Here is a 15,811-nt window from a genome sequence, read left to right as displayed (position 1 = left end):
TCAATAAAATTCTCAAAACAAAATCAAACACTATATTTTTACTTGATCTTAAAAAAATTAATGATCATATTCCAAAATAGGACCATATAATTACATATTACAAATCTGCAACAGTACATAAAGGCATATTTTGTGAGACTTTTATGTGTTTGTAAATCTTAATAACACGGCATTAGAAGTGTATTAGTGCGGATAATTTTGCAGTAAACTTTTTAGCTGATATTAATAGAGGTTTACATTTCTCATTCTTTCAAACCTCATGTGTGTTGGCATTGAAGCAGTTCCATTTTCTCCAAAAGCAATCTGTATCAGGATTAAAATCAAGTTACCCTGAAATCACATATTCTTGCACTATTCTTTTAAAGCTTTGACATGGGCAGCTGTGCAGGAAGAGTCGAAGCGTAATGAGCTAGGAGCCTGTCAGCTTCTCTCCAGCCAGTGAGAAGAGCTCCATGGACAGTGGAGTAGTAGCAAGGATGAGTCGCTTCTCCAGCAAACAACACCTGCAGTGACTAGAAACAACACACCATTGATTGGGGAATTAATATTGACATTAAAAAAATGCTTAAAAGAGCAGTACTTGTGAGACCGATCGCTTGGACGGCAACGGCTCCATCATGTTCTCGATATCCTGCAATGAGCAGCCCCTTGAAGGGTAACTGTACGATCCGCCTGTCCAAGGGTCGTGAAACCACTGCGAGGTCAGAACTCTCCGTGGAGTGATGATGGGATTACCTGCAAAATCCACACCATCAGAATTACACTGTAAATCATCCATCTTGTGAGTGAAACAAAAAAAACTACTCACTCACCAGTGAACCTGCGAACAAGTTGTGTGACGGCATTCAGGACCTCCAGCTCGGATAATGTCTCCATATAACTTGCTTCATGCCCGGCAATCCAGCCACACAAAATATGGCCAAACCTGAGGGTTTTTATGTTAAAAAATCAATTTTTAATGAATCCAACATGCATGTTTTGGAAGGTTTAAAGAGCCCAGAGCACAGGTGTCAAAGTGGCGGTCCGGGGGCCAAATCTGGCCCGGCGCATCATTTTGTGCGGCCCGAGAAAGTAAATCATGAGTGCCGACTGTTTCTGTTTTAGGATCAAATTAAAATGAAGAGTATAAATGCATATTAAATTTCCTGATTTCCCCCTTTTTAAATCAATAATTGTAATCTTTTAATCATTTTTTTCTGAGTTTTTAGTTCAAAAATCATTTTGTAAAATCTAAAAACATATAAAAAAGCTAAAATAAACATTGTTTTAGATTTATAAAAAACTTTCTTTTAATCAATTTATTTAAAAAAATCTAAATATTATATCTAAAATGGTCCGGCCCACACAAAATCGAGTCGACGTTAGTGCGGCCCGAGAACCAACTCGAGTCTGACACTCTTGGCCCAGAGTATAGGCATTTTGGCTGGTTTTCAGGTGTGGGAAATAATAATAATGCTGTGGTAAAATATTACGTGAACCAATAATCTGCTTAACCCTTTAAGGTCAGTCACTGTAGTTGACATCTATTTAAAAGTTATGGTTATCTTAACTCATTCACTGTATACGTGTTGTGGTAGGTAGCAAAAGAGTTAGCAAAATAGTGAAAACAGTTATTGAAGGCAATTGACGCCCAATCCACTTTAACTGTGCTGAATGTGATTTATAAATCAAATACATTAATGTGATACTCAGAGGAAAATACAGACAGGTCAGACTTTTTGAACTTGTCCTTTTTCTTTCCATCAATATTTGATATTTTAATTTTTGAAAATTAATTCTAATTTAATTAAAATTTATTAATAGTATTTCTAACTCATTCCTTTAGAAATAGTTTCGACGTGAATTCTTTTTTGAAAATTATGATTATTTAAGTAAAAGATTTTTCCCCCAAAATGGATTTTACAATGAATTAATTTGATCGAAAATGTCAAATTGGGGGCTGCAAAATGTTTCGATTTTGAGACTCCTGTCCTAAAAGAATATATAATAATAATGCTTGTGGAAAAATATCATAATTTTTGAACGGAAGGTTTAAAAAATATATTCCAAATCAATTCCCCGAGTATAAATTTATTATATACATACAGTATAATCTAACGCAGGGGTGTCCGACTCGGGTTTGTTCGTGGGCCGCGTTAACGTCAACTCGATTTCATGTGGGCCGGACCATGTTAGATATAATATTTAGATTTTTTTGGTAAATTGATTAAAAGCCCTGAATATTCAGTTTTTTTATAGATCTAAAACAATGTTTATTTTCGCTTTTTAAAAATATATTTTTAGATTTTACAAAATTACTAAAAACAGAAAAAATGATTAAAAAATTACAATTATTGATTTAAAAGGGGGAAAATCGGGAAATTTAATATATATCTATACTCTTCATTTTAATTTGATCCTAAAACAGAAAGTCGGCACTGATGATTTACTTTCCGGGGCCACACAAAATGATGCGGCGAGCCAGATTTGGCCCCCGGGCCGCCACTTTGACACGTGGTCTAACCCCCAAAAACATTTCATGAGATCCAAGACTGCTGACCTTTCACACGGTTTCACCACAGTAAAGCCAAACAATTTCTTTATCCAGGAACCTGGAATATCCTCCACCTGGTCCACCATGGCATCCTGTACAATGTGATAACAGATTAAGTTGTAGGCTGTAAAGATGAATCATCACAAGTGCCGCAAAAGGTAATAATTGGACTTTTACAGCAGTACAATATTACAATCCTGCCATAGCAAGATTAAAACCTGAAGCAACACTTTCACTGATATATTCTTTGAATTATACTACAATAGAAATTCCACAGCTTCATTTGTTGACCAACCTCATCTTCCCACACCATGTAGATGACCTCACAGTCTTGATCCCACCAGGGTGAATCAAATTCCACAAATATTTTATTGTTGGTACCAAAACCATATCTCTGGATGGAATACATTTTGTGCAGAGGAAGAGGAGGATGAAACAGTGAAGAATAATGCATTTTTAGGTAGCCTGACCAAAAAGAACAGGGAGCAATTTCAATGTTATGTCAGAAGGAACGGGATTAAAGTCCTAAAGTGTGATAATACCTAAAGGAACTGTGACAATCACGTGATCGGCAGCCACCACCTTCCCATCCTCGCATTCGACGTTCACAGGCACGTCTTTTTTGTCAGAGTTGTTCCAGTGGATGCAGCGAACTGGCTGGTTGTAGGTCACCACATCAGCAGGCATTTCCGACATCAGGCTTCTTACGAGACCTTCATAACCACTGAAATAAGACAGAATACAACACAATGAGATTGCTACTTGGCTGTAGTAGAGAGATTTATATTTGCAACTGAAAGTTATTTTTCCATGGAAAGCAGTTTAAAGTTCAGTGCCGTATTTTTTCGGACTATAAGTCGCACCACGCAAACAATACACAATGAACAACAGTTCATAACAGTTATTTGGATAACTATACCCCCCAAAAAAACATAACAGGCTGTCGCTGTTCAGAGGAAGAAAAAATATACATATATAAGTCGCACTTAAGTATTAGTCGCAGGCTACACCAAACTATATACAACAATCTCTCGATTATTGCATCTTCACTTATCGCCAATTCACTACTTTGCAATTTTTTCTGCTAATAATTATTAAAAAAAACATTTTTTATAGTTCATAAATATGTGAAAATCCACGCTGAAACTCGTAAGCAGAAGACACTTTGCTACTGGGACTCAGCACTGAAGAAAAAAAAAAAGGTTATAATAGGGGTGACTCTACTTTGCAATTATCGTGGCCATGTCTGGTCTACATTAACTACTGTATATGTATATATATGAATATATGAATATATATATATATATATATATATATATATATATATATATATATATATATATATATATATATATATATATATGTTTTTATATATATATGTTTGTTCATATATATATATATATATCATAATTATTATATATATATAATAATTGTGAAGTAGAGTCACCCCTATTATAACTTTTTTTTATACATACATACATACATATATATACTATGCATATGTATATATATATATATATATATATATATATATATATATATATATATATATATATATATATATATTATATTTTTATAAAGAACGATTTATACTCTGGAAAATCCGGTAATACACCAATTTTTAAAGGAACTAGTTCAGCTCACTCACACAATGTGTGTCATATGTATATATCCGTTTGGACTACAAACCCTGGAAATGTGCAGTCGAGTCCCAGCGTTGTTTTATAGAGGCCATTCGCCCCTAGTCCTAGATCATCCAAGCTGTGAGTGCCATTAACACAACACTCCCCCTTTAACATGGTGCTGATCATGCAGCGCTGCAAGGAGCTTGCATTGTCAGCTTTCCACTTCTCTGCTGACCTTTGCAACACCTGCACCAACACAAGATAAGACTTTACTCTCAAGTTATGGTTGAATACGGATATGACGGTCATACCTCCGTGCGTATGAATTGGCCTACGCTGGGCCAAGGTTCTCCACCCTTTTCCTGAAACTTTGCACTCTCCTCCAGAAGCTCAGCAAACAGCTCCACAGCTGGTTGAACATCCTCAAGGTTCAACTTGCGACCTTTTCAAAGAAAGAGCACCACATGAGTGGACCACATCATGTTTGTTTAGTTCAGGGTTGGTGAACAAGTTACACACAAAGAGCCAAAATCTTAAACCGTGAGAGTCAAAGAGCCACACCTTGGGTCACAAGCAGCATAGAAAAAAATCCAATCTGCCAAATTACATTGAAATAGAAGTTATTTGATTTAGATGATAAATTTGAGTGTGTTTTAAGAGAGAATTAAAAAAAAGAAACATGAAACGAGGCAAAGAGCCACAGTTTATACGAAATATGATAAGAAGCAAAGAGCTGCATTCATATTGGCAGGGAGCCACATGCGGCTCGAGAGCCACGTTTTTGCCACCCTTGCTATAGTTTTTCAAGAGTGACCTGAGCTGGTGAAGACATTGGGGATCCAGGGGGGATGCCCTCCAACATCCATTGCCTGGTTCTCCGGGGTCAGGGCATCTGGACTCAGTAGGCCATATTGCCGAGCCAAACAAAACACTGGGTTCTCCTCAGATGGTCCGTGGATCCAGTTGGCCCCAATCTCCAATATGTTATCACCTACACACACAAGAAATATTGTTAAGAGTGGCCTGAATGTTACGTGGTACAGGTTTTCAGGTTAATTTACCCAATTTTCCAGTTTTGATCCTCCCTCCGCTTCTCCCGGAGGCTTCGAGTATCCGCACATGATTAAATCCCGCTTTAAGGAGTCTGTGTGCCGCAGCTATCCCCGATATCCCGCATCCGACGATGACTATTCTTACGTCAGAATCGGCCGAGTTCATGGTTGGAACATAAGCAAAACACGCTGTCAAGACGAACGCTCTATTATTCTGCTTCCGGGTGTTAGTTTGATGAGTTCCAAAATAAAGTTTGACTTTAGAATTTGACGGTGGCAAAAAATAAAATAAAAAACAATTTCCTGTATGAAAATTGTATTTGCAAGCGTGATTTTTCATTTTCAAATTCACTTTGGAAAAATTTAATGACCAAATTATGATCACATACCTGTCAACCTCTGCCGATAACTGCCCTTATAAATGATTATGATTTCCCCTTACAAACGCCCAAAAAACCTTACAAACACCCTACGACTCGTACGGTGTTTGTAAGGTTTTTTGTGGGGTTTGTAAGGGGAAATCATAATCATTTATAAGGGCAGTTATCGGCAGAGGTTGACAGGTATGTGATCAATTTTAAGACAATAAAAAAATAAAAAACATGGCTCAGCAGATGAGTGGTTAGCACCTTGGCCTCAGTTTTGGTGTGGAGGGTTCGATCCCAGGTCAGTACTCGCCGTGTAGTTCGTATGTTCTCCTCAGGCTTGCATGGGTTTTCTGCAGGTACTCCAGTTTCCCCCCACATCCCCAAAACATGCAGAGTGGGCTGGTTGAACACTCTAAATTGGCCCTAGGTATGAGTGTGAGCATGAATGGTTGTCTGTCTTCTCGTGCTATGAGATTGGCTGCCCACTGATTGAAGGCGTCCTCCACTTGGTGCCCGAAGTCAGCTGGGTTAGGCTCCAGCATCCTCCCCAACCCTTGTGAGGATAAATGATCCAGAAAATGAATATGTCCACTGAAAATAGAAAACCAAACAACTCAATTTTATTTGTAATGCTACAATAAATCATGTAAGACCAAACTTAAAACAAAATAAGTACAAAAAATAACAATTAAACAAAAATACAATTTTAACTCAAGACATTAGAATTATACATTTTTAAACATAAATACTCATTCCTTTCTGAGAAACAAGAAAAACAAGATACTACTTGAAAAATTGGACCTTCTGTCTATGTCTAATAAAAGGTGGTTTATTTTATTCCCTGACAAAACTGTGTATGCACATACCAAATTCAAGTTCCCCATGGGTGAATTGTTATTAAGCGAAAATTAATTTCAATGAGTATAATATAGAACAGATGTAAAAGCAGAACATTTGAAACCTTTAATGTCAACAGTTAAAAGAAGGAACATCTTTTTTAAACAGAAAATAAGAGCTAATAATCCTGATTATAGTTTTGAGTACGCAGCGGAGGTCTGGAGGACTGTGGCGTGGGGATCGACTTGGAATCAGGTGCTTTGGCCTTGCCACCGACCTTGGCCTCTTTTTTACTGGCCTTCTGCTGGAGAACAAACAATGGAAAGTCAGAATAAATGATCAAAACTAAATTAAAAGGACACATATCTAGTGTATGGAAGTATACAACCACACAAGAGCAGATTTACCTTGAAGAACGGAACGCGCTCGCTCTCGTCGAAGATGAGGTTCTCGTCGCCGAACGAACTTTCGGTGGCCACGCTTTCGTTGCACGAATCCTGAACACAGCACAAGATGAAGTAAATTTCTTAAACTCAGACCGGTCCATTTTAAGACCAAAAGGTGTACAGAGAGGGCACAAGTCAAGGAGCTATGGTAGTGCTCAGCTTTAGTCCTGAATTTTTTTTCTTCACCTGATTGAATTTTTCTTCATCCTCCTCATCTTCCTCCACACTTTTCATGGAGATTTTCAACACTTCTTGTTGTCTTCTAAGGCTCTCCAGAATCTGTGTGCGGCTCTGAATAGCGACCACTTGTTGCGGGTACGCGAAGGCTCGTCGCTGAGGTGTCAGACCTAACGGGTGCCGGAATGACAGATGTCAACCAAAATCTTGGCAACGGGTTCACAATAAAAAAAAAACAGAGGAAAGCCAGGTCATACTATCCTTAAATAATGCAATATTTAATTACTAACCCATTGCTGAAGTATAAAAGTGAAGGACAATATTGTTTTGGGTTTTACTTTTACTTCAAACAACATGTCCAACAGATTAATGAAATAAACATTCCAGGGCAAAAGCATTTCCTTACCGGTGGCCACGTCACTGTGCATCTCATCACGCAGGAAGTTCCTGACCAGCCGTTGACTGGCATCAATCTGCTCTCGAATTCTGGCCTCTTGCTCATTCATGGCGCCAGAGTCCAAGGATGTTTGGCGACGCAAGTTCTCTTGCTGGGCCTGTAGCCCCGCCTCCAGTAAGCACAGCTGCTCGGTGCCATATGTTTTCATGTTCTGTAGGAGCAAAATGTTAGTTGAAGAGGACAGTCTAAATTGCCCCTAGGTATGAGTGTGAGCATGAATAGTTGTCTGTCTCCTCATGCCCTGCGATCGGCTGGCCACCGATTCAGGGTGTCCCCCACCTGATGCCACAAAGTCAGCTGGGATAGGCTCCAGCCCCCCCCACCCTTGTGAGAATGAAGCGGTTCAGAGCATGAATGAATGAAAACGCATAGGTTGCCATTGCCCTAGAGCTGCACCTAATTTACCTTATCGACTAAACGGATAATGTACCAGTTTTTTGTTAAGTTTAAACCAAGAACCTACCGCCAACAATAAAAAAAATAAAACCCAATGAAAAAAGTACATTATGTGGAACACTGATCTACAGATAATTAACTTTACACATTACAACTACAGTAATCTCTAGCATATAGCGGTTAATGAAGACCAAACATGGCGGCGATAATCGAAAATCGCGAATTAGTGTATTCGCGATAAGTGAAGTAGCGATAATCAAGGGAAGACTGTGATCATTTGCATCTAGATGAGGTCATCAGGCGTCATTAGGCTACATTATGACAAATCCAAAATGTATTCAAACAGAGGAAAATTAGAATCTCCGCATTTCTTAAAATAGTAGTTGGTGACAATAATCAATAGTCAAATTAGTTGGCAACAAATTTAATTATCAATCAGCTGTTGAAGCATCACATTGCCCTTACCTGACTGAGGATCTGAGTGTCAGTTGACTCCTCTTCTGCTGATGAGAGGCGCTCATGGGCTTGCTTGTTGGCGTTTTGCTCCAACTTTAGACACCAGTCCTGGTCTCGTTCAAGCAGACCTGCGCGTGAGTGGAGGCCATGGAGGAGTAAAAAAGCGCTCATCACTGAGGATTTTGTAAGAGTAGTTTCTCATACTCGACGTGTCACGCCGAAGGTGCTCGCAGCGGCTGCCGGCTCCCTCCAGTGTCTGTCGGCTCTCGTCTGCGTTAACACGCAGTGCGGTGGCCAGGGACATGGAAGAAGAGCACAGGGAACCGCCCCGGGTAGACGCGATGTTTTCCATTGAAGTGAACCCACTGAAGGGAAGAAGGAGTGGACAGGAGACGTGAGCAAGCGGATGTGCTCATCTGCTGATTACGTGGACAAGTGGCTCACCTGTTGAGCTTCTCCTGTAAGGTGTCAAAGGGGGTCTTCGGGTGACTGCAGGATGAATTCAGGTTTTTGTAGTCCTCAAGTGACTCTGTGGCAAGCTGTTGGAGTATCTGGATGGTCCGTTCTGTTCTCTGGAGAAGGTGCCGCAACATTCGCAAATCAAGATTTTTTTCTTGCCTTCAAAACTCATTAACGATTGATCCTGCAATTTCTCTGCATCAAACTCTAGTAATTTCAGATAAGAAAAATCAGCGGCTCACATTCTGGGGGTTCAAGGACACCAATAGTATACGATTTCTAATCAATAAGGTATTGATTGACAAGAGTGAATTCTTGAATGCCTTCTCACTCAATTGAAAATAAATGCCAATACTGTAACAACACAGTTTTGCTGTGCTCAAGTTGACTTTGTCCCTTAATATAGCATATATAAAGCATGTTACCTCCTGGTTCCTCTTTTGAGATTTTTGGATTTGGACGGCCAGCTCATTGCGTTCATCCTGCAGCGCATTCACATGCTGCACCATAGCCTCACGCAGTTCCGCTAGGTCTGCCACCAGCCCAAGGATGAATTGACCCGTTTCCTTCATGTCCTCCACCTAAGGTTGAGGCGACCACAATAGAGTGGGGTGAGAACAAGACAACTATGAGCCATATTTTTGGATTCAAAATTCAGATTTAATGACCTGGTCAGCCAGCGCCCTCTGCGCCTCCATGCTGGTTCTAAGAGAGGCCATCTGCTCCTGTAGTACTGAAAGGTCTGACAGAGTCCCATGGAGAACCTTCGTCATGTCATTCTGGTGCTCTCCCTATTAGACCCATGCACAAAAAATGCAGTGAAAGAAAGGGGGTGGATACAAATAAATAGGAATGCCAAGTATTTGAGGTGCCATTTTCATTGGTCACTCACCAGAAGCTCCTGTAAGACTTCCTTTTCCTTGCAGCCTAGGCGTTTGTGATTCTGCACTCGCTCCTGACAGCGTGCAACACCCTCGTCCAACAGCTGCCCCACACCGTCCAACAGACTCTCCACACCACTCACTGTACTCGCCACCACCTCATCTATGAGAGCATATGTGTCCCTTTCAATAACACAAATGTAACTCTGGAAATGTTAGCCAAATGTTGGTAGGTCGCCTGGTGGGATAAAGCCAAAGTCCACTACCATATAAAACTTAATAGATACCGATAGCCTGTGGGAAGCCGCTGAGAACACGGTGTTGCATGTCACTCTGTTGCTGAGCGCTGTGCTTTATGGTGCTGAGAGTCGTCTCCAAATCCTCGGCGAAACCCTGCAGCGCCGTGGTGTTGTGTTGCTCCACCTGTGCGCCGGCCATGAGAACAACTGTCATCACCAAACAGAAAACTGTGTCTATTGACTAAAACTAACGTTTTTGTTCACTAGAAATTCTGATACTCGGAGACTCTAGACTTCTGAAATTGCTTTTTTCCAAGTGTCATTGTATTTTATATCTTTTTCCAAACCATTTGTTGACAATATTTCTGCATTTGCAACAGAGAAGTTGCCATTACCAGCTTCTTCCTGTCCAATTTGTCATGGAGACCCGAAACATCAGTGGTACTGGCTTCAGCAGTGCTCAGCAACTGTGCACAAATAGTTAAAATCATAAATAAAAAGCAAAAATACAGCAAACCTTGAGCTGTACCAGAATGAACTTGTTAAAAATTGAAAAAGATCATTTTGCCCACGAAAAAAGTTCCAATTAAAGGCTACAACTGATACATAAGGTGATTTTCAGCTCTTATAGAATAAATGAACACGCCCGGAGAAAGACCTGCGTGGCGACACTGTGGAGCTTCTCTTGGGCCGAGTGCAGTTCTCCACTGAGAAACTCTTCCTCGGCCAACTTCTCCTTTGTGACTTTAAGGTCTTTGCTAGTCTCCTCAAGTCTATGCATGAAAACACACAAGTGGTTAGGTAATGATCTCCAATGAGAGACGGGAAGGCGAGAAGGCTCCTCACTTGTGCTGCTTGTCGTCCAGCTCGGCAACACACTGCTCCAGTTGTTTTTTGCTGTCCATGAACAGCTCGCTCACCTGTACAAAACATCAGGATTAGCTCGGGATTAAACCCGATTCAACATTTACTAATGCCTGCGAGCATGTTTATTTCTCCCCACATTTAATTCATCAGTAAAAAAGAAAATTCCGTTACGATATACATTAGCTGCATTTTCTACAAGATAATTCTACCTTCTTAATCTCCTCTTCCAAGAAGGTGATGCGCTCGGTGTACTCCACGACATGTTCCTTGTCTGCGGTAATTCGCGTCATCATGTTCCTGAAAGACAACACATTTCCCCAAACATGACAATCGCAGAGGTCAACACATCATCCCACACACACGCACATACGTACGTGTAATTTTCCGTTGAAAGGTAGACGCCGTTTTTGTCCCTGGTGGCAGCTAGGTCTCGCTTGAGGCGTTCGATTTCTTCCGTGTATTCCTGAACATGAACACAAAGACCTTATGGAATGAGGATTTCTCTTTCCACATTCACCCAGGAGTTTTGGGGGAATTTGACACGCAAAGTAAAGTTATGCGCTATTTGGATTGGATTGGATAACTTTATCCATCCCGTATTCGGGAAATTTCATTGTCAGTAGCAAGAGGGTGATTAGACAGAACAACAAAGCAAAAGCACAAAGTACAAAGCAAATCAAAGTAAATAGCATCATTAAGAATAACCAAATCAAATCATTAAGTATGAACTTTCAATGATATAGAAAAAAAAATGTTTCTAAACTTTAACAAAGGGAAAATGCTGTGTTGGATACAGTAGTATATCACAAGGGCGCTGTTTTCGTTGCAATGCTTTCTTAAACAAAGGCGCCGCCGACCTTACCTTGATGAGCGTTCTCTTTGTGAGCTTCTGGTTCACCTCAGGCTTGTTCATGATGCTCTTGGCCCTGTTGGCGTATTCTAGCGTGCTCAGCGTTTCCTGCAAAAGCAAACAAACCTCTGTTGGGGATCCATTTCAAATCATAACACTGCTACGTTGACCTATTGCATGAATTGGTGGTGCCGTATTCATCTTATTTTTTCAAGTTTTTGTCATTTTCACTTTAGAGTTATATTTGCTTCGGTATCCACCAGTGGGCCAAACACACCTCAAGGTTACTGGAAGAGGGCGACACAGTGGCGATGATTGAGGTCTTTGTGTGACCTCCCAAAGAGTCTTGTAGGATCCGGGTGAGCTTCGACTCCCTACAGGAAGTTCAACGAAAGCACTGTCACTTGTGTTGCCTCCTAATTATACTCAGTTTCCTTATTAGAGAAGAAATTAGGCTATTTATGGGCGGATCGTATCGTATCAGATTTGGTTGTTGTATAGCAAACATTTCCGCTGTATCACACAACTTCTCTTTAGAAACCAGAAGTAGTAAAAGAGCCTTGTTTAATACCGCATTTGTAAAAAAATTTCAATGTGGTATCAGCAGGGTTCTCTTTGATACTAAAAAAAAACATTTATCATTATTTTTTGGTCCAAAAATATACGTCGGTATTGTTAAATAATAACATGATCGGACGTAAAAAAATTAAAAAATAATAAAGTATGGAGACACTTCTATACATCACTAGCCTTTTAGGATGTCTGTGTACCGCACATACCTGTATGGGATGTGAGGTCTCTTCTCCACCAGAGCGGTGATGACACGGCCGAGCGTCAAAAGGGACTGGTTAATGTTTCCGGCCTCTCGTGCCCGCTTGTCCACCGCTCCGGAGCGAGCGATGTTTTCGCTACCTGCTAGATCCACCTGAAAGAGATTCATGTGATGACATTCATCATTCGGAGGGGAAAAAAAGAAGACAAATCTGAAAAATGCAAGAGCAAAGACGCTTGTTCCCTCTCACCCCTGCAAATATTAATTATAATGTATATTTTATAAAATAATTAGACATTTTTACTATGTGATGCACATATTTGCTTACTTGAAAATGCCACACAGAACTCGCCAGGCACAAATTGTAGCAAATTAGCTTCTAACTGCCTAATTTTTAACTGAAGTCTATGTTGAGCATCCTTGCATCTTGCTTGATTTTCAGGACTAAGAATGAAAAATCTATTTTACCAGGTTGAGTTTCCCAATCTTGACCAGCTCTTCGCCATCCAGAGTCATCTCCTTCATATGTATCGTGACTGAGAAAACAGAATGAGAGCGGCTGTGCAAAAAAAAAAAGTGAGTGAGAGCAGTTTTTTTTTTAAATGTTACAGGTGTGTTGCAGGAGAGGAGCTTGACCTGGAGTAAGCATTCATGAGCGTGGAAGCCGTCCTCCTCTTGGCAGATCCCCTTTCCAAAATCTGATAAACTTCATTTTTGTTGTGGACCATCACCTCCTCCAAGCCTTTGACCACAACGCAACGCTGCCAGCAAAACAGCAGATTAGTGCGTTGCTAATAAGGTTTGTTTTGATTTTTGAGGGCATGGGGTGGGACTGTTCTTTGTCTTTCTCTTAAAAGGTGCACCTTGTTCCTCGGGTCATCAAAAAGCTGCAGCCGCTCGGTGACGTCCTCGCTGGGGCTGAGCAGGTCAAACAGCTCCTCGTTGTAAATTTCCAAGAGTGACACTTTGACGGAGAACTCCGTGCCGTTCTCAGACAGCTTTTCGAAAATCTGATGGAGGGTTCTTGGAATGATGCCGGCCAGGGGGTCCTAAAAGCGTGACAAGAGGACCTAAGTCAGGAGACTCCTCTCGCAGAGAAAGGCACACGTAACTTACATCCTCCCAGGTGAACTGCTCGTCTGGACTTCTTTCTCCCTCCATGGTGAACGTCTTTCCTGTTCCTGTCTGGCCGTAACTGACAAGAGAAGAATGCTCAATCACTTTGAAGATTTCCCAATGAGGAAAAATGACACAAATTCAATAAACTGCTGTAAATTACATCCAAGCCTTTGTTTTCTCCAATTACTGCAGCTTTTACACAGATTTGACCAATAGGAGTCTTTGTTCAAACACCCACAGGCACTTAATTACTGTTGGTCATTATAATTCAAAATAATGCATTTGTAATGGGGGTTTTTTCTGATGGGTGAGTACATAATCGTGACTCTTGTTAAGTGCTAGAAGTAATAATACTCTGATTTACAAAGAAGTTCTCAAATTGAAAAACTTTGGTTTCCAAGTTTGATGGCTCATGACTTAAATGCTCTAATTTAAAATGAAATTATTAATATTTTTTTTTAGCAAACAGGTCTTTGAGGTCTTTGTGTTGTCCCCCACCACAAGAATGTCAAGTGCACGTGTGTACTCACGCAAAGATAGTGCAATTGTAACCCATAATGACCTCATCCAGGATGGGACAAACGACACTCCGGTACACATCTATCTGCTTGGCGGAGGGCCCGAAAACCTATGAGATGCTTCGAGGTCAAAACACTGTAGCTCTTTCTGTCAAATGGTATCAAAGTGATTAGAGAGAAACTGACCATGTCAAATGTATACTTTTTCCTGGATGCCTTTTCAGCAATGCCGCTCGTCTTCACCAGAACTTCTTTCCGTTTTGACTCACAGTCAATGACATTGTAGGAGCAATTGCGTTCCACAGTGCTGAAAGGTCTGAAAGAGGAGGAAAAAGCACAACAACAACAAAAAAATCTGAAATTGTCTGCATGTTTGCATTTGTGGATGAACTAATTTCTGGATGTATTTCAATCATCATTACACCTTTTGAAACAGGACCAAAAAAGAAAGTTACTTCAAAGTTTTAAGTATCAATTATTTGGTGCATCTTTCAATTTGAAACATGCACCAAATAATTACATACATATAATGTATTTACTTATAGGGGCGTTTGTAGTATATTTAATAGCCACAAGGAAATCTGTCTTCTATTTAAAAAACAGACAATTATTACTAATGCACATTTTTGAAATGGCTGCCAATATTCTATCTTTTACTTTGAAAACCGGATATACTGTCGTAGAGCTCTATCGTTGCCGTTAAGATACATAAAGCCTCGCAAACGAGTGCAACCGTTGACATAGAACAACAACAACAAAGATACAATGAAACACACATAAAAATATACTATGAATACCAGTGTAGATGGCTCGACAGCAGTCTCATTTCTTAATAGTAATAAAACAGTTGAGTGACGGGGGATTTTTTAAAAGCAAAGGACCATTTCGCTTGGTTATTCACAATTATACAGTATCATTGTATTTTTTGTGTGTTTAGCCTTCACTTTTAGCTAAAACTTAACGTTCTACGAAGAATTCAGTATGGTTTTTAAAGTGCCACGGAATAGCACATTGACAGGAGTCACTAACTTCGCTGAAGATGCGGTAGCGCATACTATTAGAAGAATTGCTGATGAGGGGGGAAAGTACTTACCTGCAACGGACCACCACTCGGATGTTTTTCCCTTTTTCCCGATCGGCTCCGGATATTTGACTCGACGCCATGGCTGCAGTGACAGAAGACTAGTTCATGTATGGGCAAATTAATTTGCCATTCAAAAACAATAATAAATGACTAAGTTAAGAAAAAGATCACAAATGTTGACAAACCTATTATTATTAATATGTACTCCTAAAAACACAAATTATACGAAGATAGCAGGTTCACGATGACAAGCGAAATTAGCGAGCTAACTTACTGAAAGCGTTGTTTGAAATACCCTCCACTTCCCCTATTCGTCGAATGAGGATCGTTTAAAAAAACTAAGCCAATCACCAAAGAGGAACGTGAAACCAATGATTTCATTGGACCAGTGGATACGTTATCCCACTCGCAGAGCATCATGGGAATAGGAAGCAGTCGACGTTGTCTTTAATGAAAATTTCGTAAATGTATTTCCAGTAATCATTATATGTAACATTAACATAAATAATATAAATATGAACTATTAATGCTGATATAAAGTGTCAATAATCTCAATCCTTTTGTTTTGTAAAATAGATCATTTTTAAAGTTGATGAACACAAAACATCATACATACAAACATTGCGTTTGTATGCACAAACCTACGACTTTACAGGCAAATTGGAAAACATTTGA

General features: G+C 39.9%; 2 protein-coding genes across 5 annotated transcripts; both read right to left on the bottom strand.

The window, feature by feature from the left end:
- Positions 1-23: 23 nt before the first annotated feature.
- paox (polyamine oxidase) lies at positions 24-5,420 on the bottom strand. Its single transcript, XM_077613193.1, has 10 exons — positions 5,220-5,420; positions 4,973-5,149; positions 4,470-4,600; positions 4,223-4,404; positions 3,076-3,257; positions 2,829-2,998; positions 2,540-2,625; positions 813-925; positions 581-735; positions 24-512 (listed from the first exon to the last, which is right to left on the bottom strand). The coding sequence occupies exons 1-10, from the start codon at positions 5,374-5,376 to the stop codon at positions 360-362; spliced, it is 1,506 nt and encodes a 501-aa protein (XP_077469319.1). The 5' UTR covers positions 5,377-5,420; the 3' UTR covers positions 24-359.
- A 765-nt stretch (positions 5,421-6,185) lies between these two features.
- kif11 (kinesin family member 11) lies at positions 6,186-15,481 on the bottom strand. 4 transcript variants are annotated; one of them, XM_077614119.1, is made up of 27 exons: positions 15,411-15,481; positions 15,146-15,218; positions 14,239-14,368; positions 14,065-14,162; positions 13,532-13,610; positions 13,279-13,464; positions 13,052-13,176; positions 12,884-12,974; positions 12,423-12,568; positions 11,921-12,017; positions 11,656-11,751; positions 11,168-11,256; positions 11,003-11,090; positions 10,773-10,846; positions 10,585-10,699; positions 10,322-10,393; positions 9,975-10,110; positions 9,699-9,850; positions 9,475-9,597; positions 9,232-9,387; positions 8,792-8,919; positions 8,552-8,712; positions 8,357-8,475; positions 7,445-7,646; positions 7,048-7,208; positions 6,823-6,912; positions 6,186-6,719 (listed from the first exon to the last, which is right to left on the bottom strand). In XM_077614119.1, the coding sequence occupies exons 2-27, from the start codon at positions 15,214-15,216 to the stop codon at positions 6,594-6,596; spliced, it is 3,111 nt and encodes a 1,036-aa protein (XP_077470245.1). In that variant the 5' UTR covers positions 15,217-15,218; positions 15,411-15,481; the 3' UTR covers positions 6,186-6,593. The 4 variants fall into 4 exon arrangements, with proteins under 4 accessions (XP_077470245.1, XP_077470244.1, XP_077470247.1 ...); XM_077614118.1 differs by having other exon boundaries at positions 15,322-15,443; XM_077614121.1 differs by having other exon boundaries at positions 6,186-6,716; positions 15,322-15,443.
- Between the last annotated feature and the right edge of the window lie 330 nt (positions 15,482-15,811).

This window comes from Stigmatopora argus, chromosome 11 (assembly GCF_051989625.1).
Source record: "Stigmatopora argus isolate UIUO_Sarg chromosome 11, RoL_Sarg_1.0, whole genome shotgun sequence".
Taxonomy (NCBI): Eukaryota; Metazoa; Chordata; class Actinopteri; order Syngnathiformes; family Syngnathidae; genus Stigmatopora; species Stigmatopora argus.
Note: the sequence above shows the minus strand (reverse complement) of the source record. Positions and strands in the feature narration are given on the sequence as shown.

What these genes read in the sequence shown, in the direction of transcription:
- paox (XM_077613193.1), bottom strand. Translation starts at nt 5,376, where the DNA reads ATGAACTCGGCCGATTCTGACGTAAGAATAGTCATCGTCGGATGCGGG. An exon ending in GTGGTGAAACCGTGTGAAAG is followed by an intron (nt 926 to 2,539) that starts GTCAGCAGTCTT and finishes AAAAACCCTCAG; the next exon opens with GTTTGGCCATATTTTGTGTG. An exon ending in ACTTGTTCGCAGGTTCACTG is followed by an intron (nt 736 to 812) that starts GTGAGTGAGTAG and finishes TGGATTTTGCAG; the next exon opens with GTAATCCCATCATCACTCCA.
- kif11 (XM_077614119.1), bottom strand. Translation starts at nt 15,216, where the DNA reads ATGGCGTCGAGTCAAATATCCGGAGCCGATCGGGAAAAAGGGAAAAAC. An exon ending in TACAATTGCACTATCTTTGC is followed by an intron (nt 13,611 to 14,064) that starts GTGAGTACACAC and finishes TTCTCTTGTCAG; the next exon opens with TTACGGCCAGACAGGAACAG. An exon ending in ATGAAGAAAAATTCAATCAG is followed by an intron (nt 6,913 to 7,047) that starts GTGAAGAAAAAA and finishes TGCTGTGTTCAG; the next exon opens with GATTCGTGCAACGAAAGCGT.